Source organism: Triticum urartu, chromosome 2A (genome assembly GCF_056163025.1).
Source record: "Triticum urartu cultivar PI428250 chromosome 2A, HENAU_Tu73, whole genome shotgun sequence".
Classification (NCBI taxonomy): domain Eukaryota; kingdom Viridiplantae; phylum Streptophyta; class Magnoliopsida; order Poales; family Poaceae; genus Triticum; species Triticum urartu.
Genome location: NC_141874.1, coordinates 52199320 through 52207496, shown reverse-complemented (window position 1 = coordinate 52207496; position 8177 = coordinate 52199320). Strand labels below are relative to the sequence as shown.

The window sequence follows — 8177 nt, the reverse complement described above, 5'->3', positions numbered from 1 at the left end:
GCTACCAAACGTCACAACGTAACTGGCTGATTATAAAGGAGCATTACAGGTGTCTCCAAAGGTAGATGTTGGGTTGGCGTATTTCGAGATTAGGATTTGTCACTCCGATTGTCGGAGAGGTATCTCCGGGCCCTCTCGGTAATGCACATCACATAAGCCTTGCAAGCATTGCAACTAATGAGTTAGTTGCGAGATGATGTATTACAGAACGAGTAAAGAGACTTGCCGGTAACGAGATTGAACTAGGTATTGGATACCGACGATCGAATCTCGGGCAAGTAACATACCGATGACAAAGGGAACAACGTATGTTGTTATGCGGTCTGACCGATAAAGATCTTCGTAGAATATGTAGGAGCCAATATGGGCATCCAGGTCCCGCTATTGGTTATTGAACGGAGGCGTGTCTCGGTCATGTCTACATTGTTCTCGAACCCGTAGGGTCCGCACGCTTAAGGTTTCGATGACAGTTATATTATGAGTTTATGAGTTTTGATGTACCGAAGGAGTTCGGAGTCCCGGATGAGATCGGGGACATGACGAGGAGTCTCGAAATGGTCGAGATGTAAAGATTGATATATTGGAAGCCTATATTTGGATATCGGAAGTGTTCCGGGTGAAATCGGGATTTTACCGGAGTACCGGGAGGTTACCGGAACCCCCCCGGGAGCTATATGGGCCTTAGTGGGCTTTAGTGGAAAGGAGAAAGGGGCAGCCCAAGGTGGCTGTGCACCTCCCCCCTTCCCCTAGTCCTATTAGGACTAGGAGAGGTGGCCGGCCCCCTCTCTCTCTTTCCCCCCTCAAGGAATCCTATTCCAACTAGGATTGGGGGGGGGGGGGGAATCCTACTCCCAGAGGGAGTAGGACTCTCCTGGCGCGCCTCCTGTGGCCGGCCAGCCTCCCCCCCTCTAGTCCTTTATATACTGAGGTAGAGGCACCCTAGAACACACAAGTTGATCCACGTGATCTATTCCTTAGCCGTGTGCGGTGCCCCCAGCCACCATATTCCTCGATAATACTGTAGCGGAGTTTAGGCGAAGCCCTGCTGCTGTAGTGCATCAAGATCGTCACCACGCCGTCGTGCTGACGGAATTCTTCCCCGACACTTTGCTGGATCGGAGTCCGGGGATCGTCATCGAGCTGAACGTGTGCTCGAACTCGGAGGTGCCGTAGTTTCGGTGCTTGATCGGTTGGATCGTGAAGACGTACGACTACTTCCTCTATGTTGTGTCAACGCTTCCGCGGTCGGTCTGCGTGGGTACATAGACAACACTCTCCCCTCTCGTTGCTATGCATCACCATGATCTTGCGTGTGCGTAGGAAATTTTTTGAAATTACTACGAAACCCAACATACAGATTTGATGAAGAATCCTTTGATGGTGTGGAATTAGGGATAGCACCTGTACCACTTACTGGAGAGGAAGTTTTGGCCCTCACTGTAAATATGAAGGCTGTTTTTGGAAAGGACCCTTCCGGGAAAACAACCACCAAGAAGCGCAAGGTTGGCGAACCACCAATGGTTCGGAAAAGAAAATCCATATGGTTTAGGTTGAGATACTGGAAAGACTTGCTGCAACCTCATAATCTTGATGCAATGCACATTGAAAAGAATGTATGTGAAAATATAATTAACACACTTCTATGCATGGATCGAAAATCAAAAGATAATTATAGCTCTCGTAGAGATCTAGAGCATCTTGGAATAAGAAAAGCTCTCCAACCTGTCCCAGTAGGTGAACAATTTGATTTGCCTGCTACACCCTATGCAATGGACAATGAAAAGAAGAAACTGTTTTGCGAAATTTGTAAGGAAGCTAGGTTCCCTGATGGTTGTGCATCTGATATACGCCGGAATGTCCTTGTGAAGCAGAAAAAGATCGTTGGGCTGAAGAGCCATGACAATCACATTCTTTTGCAGCAATTGCTTCCGCTAGCTGTTCGGAACACATTGCCAAAGGAAGTCGGTGTTGCCTTCGTTCGCGTCAGCAGATTCTTCAAGCAAATATATTCTCCTGTCATTAGCATAAGTGACATGGAGAAGCTAGAGGGAGAAATAGCTGAGACCTTGAGCATTCTTGAGGCCATATTTCTGCCATCATTTTTTGATCTTATGGTTCACTTGATGGTTCATCTTCCAACCCAAGTGAGGCTAGGGGGCCCAGTAAAGTACAGCAACATGTACCCAGTAGAAAGGTCATCCCTATAAACCTATTTTCTTGGTATCATATGGTTTCTTACTCTTCAAAATAATCTGATATATGTTACCTATATACTATATAGGTATAATATGAAGCTAAAGGGGTTTGTTCGTACCAAGAGCCACCCCGAGGGGTCAATTGCAGAGGGCTATGTGTTTGATGAGAGCCTTACATTCTGCTCCCGTTATTTACATGGATGTGAGACTAGATTTAACAGAAAATGCAGAAATGACGCCCCTGAGACCAATGTATCTACTATGCCATTTTTTACCAACAAGGGTCGATTTTTGGCTGGAAAACATATAGTGACCTTAGATCACAAGTCATGGCTGCAAGCACATCGATATGTTTTGTTTAATTATGATAACATAGATTCATATTTGAGGTATTTTATTTCTAAGAATTTCTATCATTTGAGCCTATGAACGATATTTGTCATATTGCTGAATTTGCATACTTAACTCCTGCAGCAAGTATGATGCCTATTTAACTTCGATTGGCCACGGGAATAACTTAGAGATTATTCGCATTTGCCATGAGAAATTCCATGAGTGGTTTAAGCTCCATGTGGCACAACTAATTGCGAGTGGTGAAGATATTTCTGAAGAGATTCAGACTTTAGCTAACGGGCCCTTCTTAGCTGCAAGGAAGTGTAATAGTTATACCATAGATGGGTACAATTTCCACACAAATTCGTATGATCAGGGTAGACCTACCCAAAGCAGCGGGGTTGCTCTTGTATCTCAGATTTTGTCTTCCACAAGCGAAGATAATGAAAATCTTATGGTCAGCAATAAAATATATTATGGTGTGATAACTGAAATCCTTGAGTTAAATTATAACAACAAAGGAAGTATTGTGCTTTTCAAATGTGATTGGGTTGACAACAGTGCACAAGACAAGTGGGTTCAAGTCGATGATCTTGGTGTCACACGTGTGAACTTCACGCATTTACTCAAGTCTGATGAACCTTTCATTTTGGCATCTCAAGCAACCCAAGTGTACTATGTGCAAGATAAGCTTGATAAAGATTGGTATTCTGTTAGAAGCTTTCCTCATCCACGAGACCTGTATGATATGTTTGAAGTGGGAGATGAAGATTTTGACCACCATGATGCACCTATTGTGTCAATTGCTGATCTGGATGCCAATGTAGATCTTAGTGTTGATGTTAGAAATATACCTCGTAGTAGGATGGATATAGATGGAACACTTGTTCCTGCAGTTCAGCAACCAAAGTGTGTGCTTTTTCCTTAAATTTTTCAGTTACATGCTTATATACTTGATATCCAATGTGTCAATTCTAATGTGCTATAAAATTTCTTTTCAGGAAAAAAAAATGGAAAAAGAAAGAGACGAAGACAATGCTGAAGCACGAGAGGAAGAGAGGCTAGCGAATCTTAAAGCAAGAAACAGTGAGGATTTTGCACGATTTGGGTCTTTCAGATTTGCAGATGCTAACGAAGTTTCTGGAGGCAAAGCCAGTCAGCGCCAAACTAAAAGAAAGAAGGTGATATAACATGTTTCTATTTGGTTATTGCATCTATTACTTCAGTTTTACATATCTTGTTTCGTTATGTGTAGAGCACCGTAGAAAAGCCTGCTGTTGAAGTAACTCGAGTTCTTAGGTCCCAAATGACTAGAGATGTTGATGACATGCCAAGTGATAACATTGAAGAGCATGAAGGTACATAGCTATTTTCCATGTTAGTTAAAGGATGATATATAGCCTACTAACTATTTTCCATGTTTAGACCATGAGTTGGTTCAAGAAACGAAGGGGAAGAAGGGGAAAAATGCACTAGAATGCACAATGTGTATGATAGATTGGGGACAGTCCCACCAATCCGTGTGGAGTACAATGGTGATGGACAACCAATTGGGGAAAATGCATCGGAGTTTTCAAACTTCATCTCCACACTTGTGAAAAGTAAAATATCTCTTGGGCATAATGACTGGAGAAAGGTTGATGTTGAGCAGAAAAATCATTTGTGGAAAACCTTAAAGGTATAATCTATAATCTATGATTTCTGCTATAACTTGCCCCTTTATCTCTAGATGACTTGTAGTATAACTTTCCCCTTTATCTAATATATCACCTTACACTCTCCATTTACACTTGCTTGAAAGCAGATGTACTATGTTGTGGATGACAAACTGAAGGATTGGGTAATGGGAAGCGTTGCGAAGAAATGGAGGGATTTCAAATCTAAGTTGAAGACTTTGCATTTTGATGAGAAGATGACCGATGAGGAACTTCAAGTTTTCCCAGATAACAGAGTTAGCCCAACTGATTGGAAAGAGCTTGTTGCTTTTTCGAAAACTGAAGCAGGGAAGGTACGCTGTAAGAAAATATATGTGTAGTTTGCTGCAGTTTTGCTCTAATTTACAATTCATTGAATCAATATTTGTAGCAACGTAGCGAGCAAGGAAGAAAAAATCGAATGGAGATGGAATTATTGCATACATCAGGCAGCAAAAGTCATGCCCGTGTTTCTCACGAAATGGTATATAATGATCTTACATAACTCTATTTTGCACCGTTTCTTGATTGTTATGAACTAATTATAAGAAAATGAATGTAGCATAAGAAGAATGGATACCCCCCTCAGAGACATGAACTGTTTATAGAAACACACACGTGCAAGAAGACTGGTGCCCCTTCAAGTGTGGCTGCAGCAAATATGTTTGTAAGTATTTGAGTTGCAACAATCTTTAGGCTTTGTACTAGTTAGTTTTTTCTCTAGAACATTGGAGTTATAGTCTTTAGTAGACACTATGTTGTTGATGTGTTCATGGATCATATATTCTGTCTTGTAGAAAAAGATAGAAGACAAGTCAAATGAGCATCCAGAACTTTTAGAAAAAAGCATCAAGCAAGGTGACCTCTTCTCGCATGTCGCGGGAAAGGAGAGGAATGGGTATGTGAGGTGTATAGGTCTAGGACTAAGTGCTGCAGGTTTGGGCATGCCGGGTACTAGAAAGCTGAAATCCACGAAGCTTCAAATGGCCGAGGAAGAAGCAAAAGAAGCTCGACAATCAAATGCAATTCTTGTTGAGCGTGTAGATAAAATGGAGCATAATTTCCAAACAGTAGTTACAACTCTGAAGGATGAACTTCAACAAATGAGGAGACTGTTACAATCAAATGTGCAGCAAAATATTCAGTTCAATCCAGACTATGACTTGTCTCACTCTGGATATGGATATGGATATCGACATGAAGGTGGATATGAAGGTGGATATGGAGGTGGCCATGGAGGTGGATATCGACATGAAGATGGATATGAAGGAGGATATGGAGGTGGATATGGACAGGAAGGAGGGTATGAACATGAAGGGGAGTATGAGCATGAAGAGAGTGCAGAATCTGCCACCCGCAGCCATGAGGTGCGGCAAGAGAAAGAAGCAACCATTTTGCATAAGAAGGCTCAAGAAGCACTCTTGCAAAAGAAGTTAACAGCACCCACTCAGAAAAACTTTGTACTTTCTCGTACCGCTCTACATGAGGTGCTGCAAGAGAAGGAATCAACCATTTTGCAAAAGAAGAAGGCAACAGGTCTCACACAACAAAGTAAGGATGTGGCACTTCATCGCCACAAGATGGCAACAAGCAAGGAAGTTGCAATCACACAAAAAAACCAGCAGGTCAGGTGGTACTTTGTTTATATTTTGTTGCTCTTTCTTGTTTAGACAAAGACACTTATGCTTATCTGAGTTCTTTTTCATGCTTACTCAGAAAGGAAAGGATGTGATCTTGTACAATGTTTATCGAGATCATAGTATCCCAGTGGCAAAAGCAACCATTCTATCAATTGATCGTAGAAAGGTGGTAGGTGGTCAGGAGCTTGGCTCTGAATATTGTGAGGTTGCCGTGAACTATGTAATAAAAAGGGATGCTATACTACCTCGTGGTGTTGGGAACATGACCACCATGGGGCAAGTTCAAGGGCGATGTATCACGTGGCCAAACAAGCATGTGAGCTTTTGTTCTTATTTTCTTATGATTGAACTTACCAATGACTATGATGGTTGATTGCTGAAAAAGCTTTGCTTCTATGTATGCAGTTGGAAGTGGACAAGTCTATGGAAAAAGCAGGAATGCGACCACAAGCAGGCTGAGGAGGTAATATACATGTTTCTCTTGGCTGCTATGTGGGTGATGTTGACTTGCTGCATTGTTAATTGCCTGATCTATGTGACTGGGCCGATGGAGACTTTTATTGGATGTTGTTCTTGCATGTCCTGTGTATGCATGTTAGTGGATGCTTTTACATGTCCATTGAAAAGAGTATTTAGTTTGACAAAGTTCTTGATTTGTTCTTAAATGCCAGTCCAATTCTGAATCTCCTGCTGAAAATTTACTATTTCTGAATTGCATGTTAAGTCACCAAGTTCCACTACTGTATCAGACTATTTTGCTGATTTCCTATTGAAATATTGATTCCTTGATGCCTTGTTCGCTCCTACTTGGATGTACATGAGCAATATTTGTGTTCCTGTATACACTGGTGGAGCCTCGTGGAGGCCAAAGGGGGTCATGACCCCCCTTCCAAAATTGTATTTTGTTACTAATTACTAAGCGTTTTAGTCCAGCCCATTCGTCAACCGTCCCTTGCCAATTTAATTATTATCTATGTTAGTTTTTGAGCATTAGATCCATTAACTGAAAGGTATAGACATACTCTGTATGTACAAAGCTAGCTAGCAAGCTAGCTACTACAAGCAGCTTAGTCGATTGTTGTATGAGCAGCTTCCTGCTTGTTGCTTCATCTGCATCGTACACTTGCTTGCATTTTTATTAGGTAAGTGTCGGTTGTTTGCTGCATCTCTTGGCATTAGATTGATTCACCGGCCGCTTTGCCGTTGCATATCCATGAATGTCTTGCGTTGTTGAGTGCAACTGCCAAGACAACAAATCGACGACTGCCATATGTTCGATTACCTTATAAATTCATGTCATTCGTATATGTTTTTATGCATATTTTTCTGCCAATTTAAAAATCCCCCCCCCCCCCCCCCTTGATAGCTTGTCACGCTCCACCACTGCCTGTATACTAGACGAGGCATAGGCGCATAGTTTTATTTGTCAAAAAGTTGCCACTTTGTACTATGGTGTATTCTTTTGTACATGTGTCATATTACTCCTTGAGATGCAAAAAATGACTACTCTCCAGGTCTTTGTAAATTTAACTTGAGTTAAACTGTAGCATGTCAACTTGAATGTTAATTTAAATTCTGAAACAAGAGCTCCCTATTGAGTATCCTATCTGTTGCAGGTTTCCCAAAGGTACACAAGTCGATGAAGGTTTGGAAGATTTTCAAACTCCTGAAGATTTGGAATACCTACAACAGTTGGTGGAGTGATTATGTAATATGCTTGTTTAGTTTGTGAAACCTGGACACTTGCTCCACTCCTTTTGCTGGTTGTTAAGCCACTGTGCTCATTTTGGTTGTGTGGCACACCCAGAAACATGTACTTCCCCACTTGCTGCACTATTTCATTTTGTTGGTTGTGTGGCACATTTTAAAACATATATGCACTGTACCTTTTGTGGCACAACCTCCAAATATATATATATATATATATATATTATGGTTGTTAATTATGTTCATCCAATGATGTTTTAAGGTTCTGGATGAGGCCTGAAGTTATTTTGAATGAAGTGTATGGATGAGACATATATGTGACTTTGATTGAAATATGTATAAACTGTACATGTGATATGTCCTGATTGCTTGAACATATTAAATGGATATTACATAGGGGACGCCTAGACCAATTAGGTAGCGAAATTTGCATACTGGCAAAACAACTGCCAGGTCAAAACTCTTATGCCGGCAGTTTGGCTGCCAGTAATTGATGTTCCACGTGTCTTGCCGAATCTGCCGGGAGAAAAGAAACTGCCGGCAAATAAATGCACTAGGGCAGATGGACTGCCGGGAATATTTTATCTACCGGGACAAGTAATCCCCGG

General features: G+C 41.6%; 2 protein-coding genes across 2 annotated transcripts; both read left to right on the top strand.

The window, feature by feature from the left end:
- Positions 1-1595: 1595 nt before the first annotated feature.
- LOC147983629 (uncharacterized) lies at positions 1596-2878 on the top strand. The gene is made up of 2 exons (XM_087543045.1): positions 1596-2194; positions 2282-2878. Exons 1-2 carry the CDS (start codon positions 1596-1598, stop codon positions 2622-2624), a joined length of 942 nt encoding a protein of 313 aa, XP_087399171.1. The 3' UTR covers positions 2625-2878.
- A 327-nt stretch (positions 2879-3205) lies between these two features.
- LOC147983628 (uncharacterized) lies at positions 3206-7870 on the top strand. Its single transcript, XM_087540799.1, has 12 exons — positions 3206-3269; positions 3356-3423; positions 3530-3709; positions 3784-3886; positions 3959-4206; positions 4333-4536; positions 4614-4706; positions 4785-4889; positions 5020-5847; positions 5939-6178; positions 6268-6325; positions 7479-7870. The coding sequence occupies exons 1-11, from the start codon at positions 3206-3208 to the stop codon at positions 6319-6321; spliced, it is 2187 nt and encodes a 728-aa protein (XP_087396925.1). The 3' UTR covers positions 6322-6325; positions 7479-7870.
- The last annotated feature ends 307 nt before the right edge of the window (positions 7871-8177 follow it).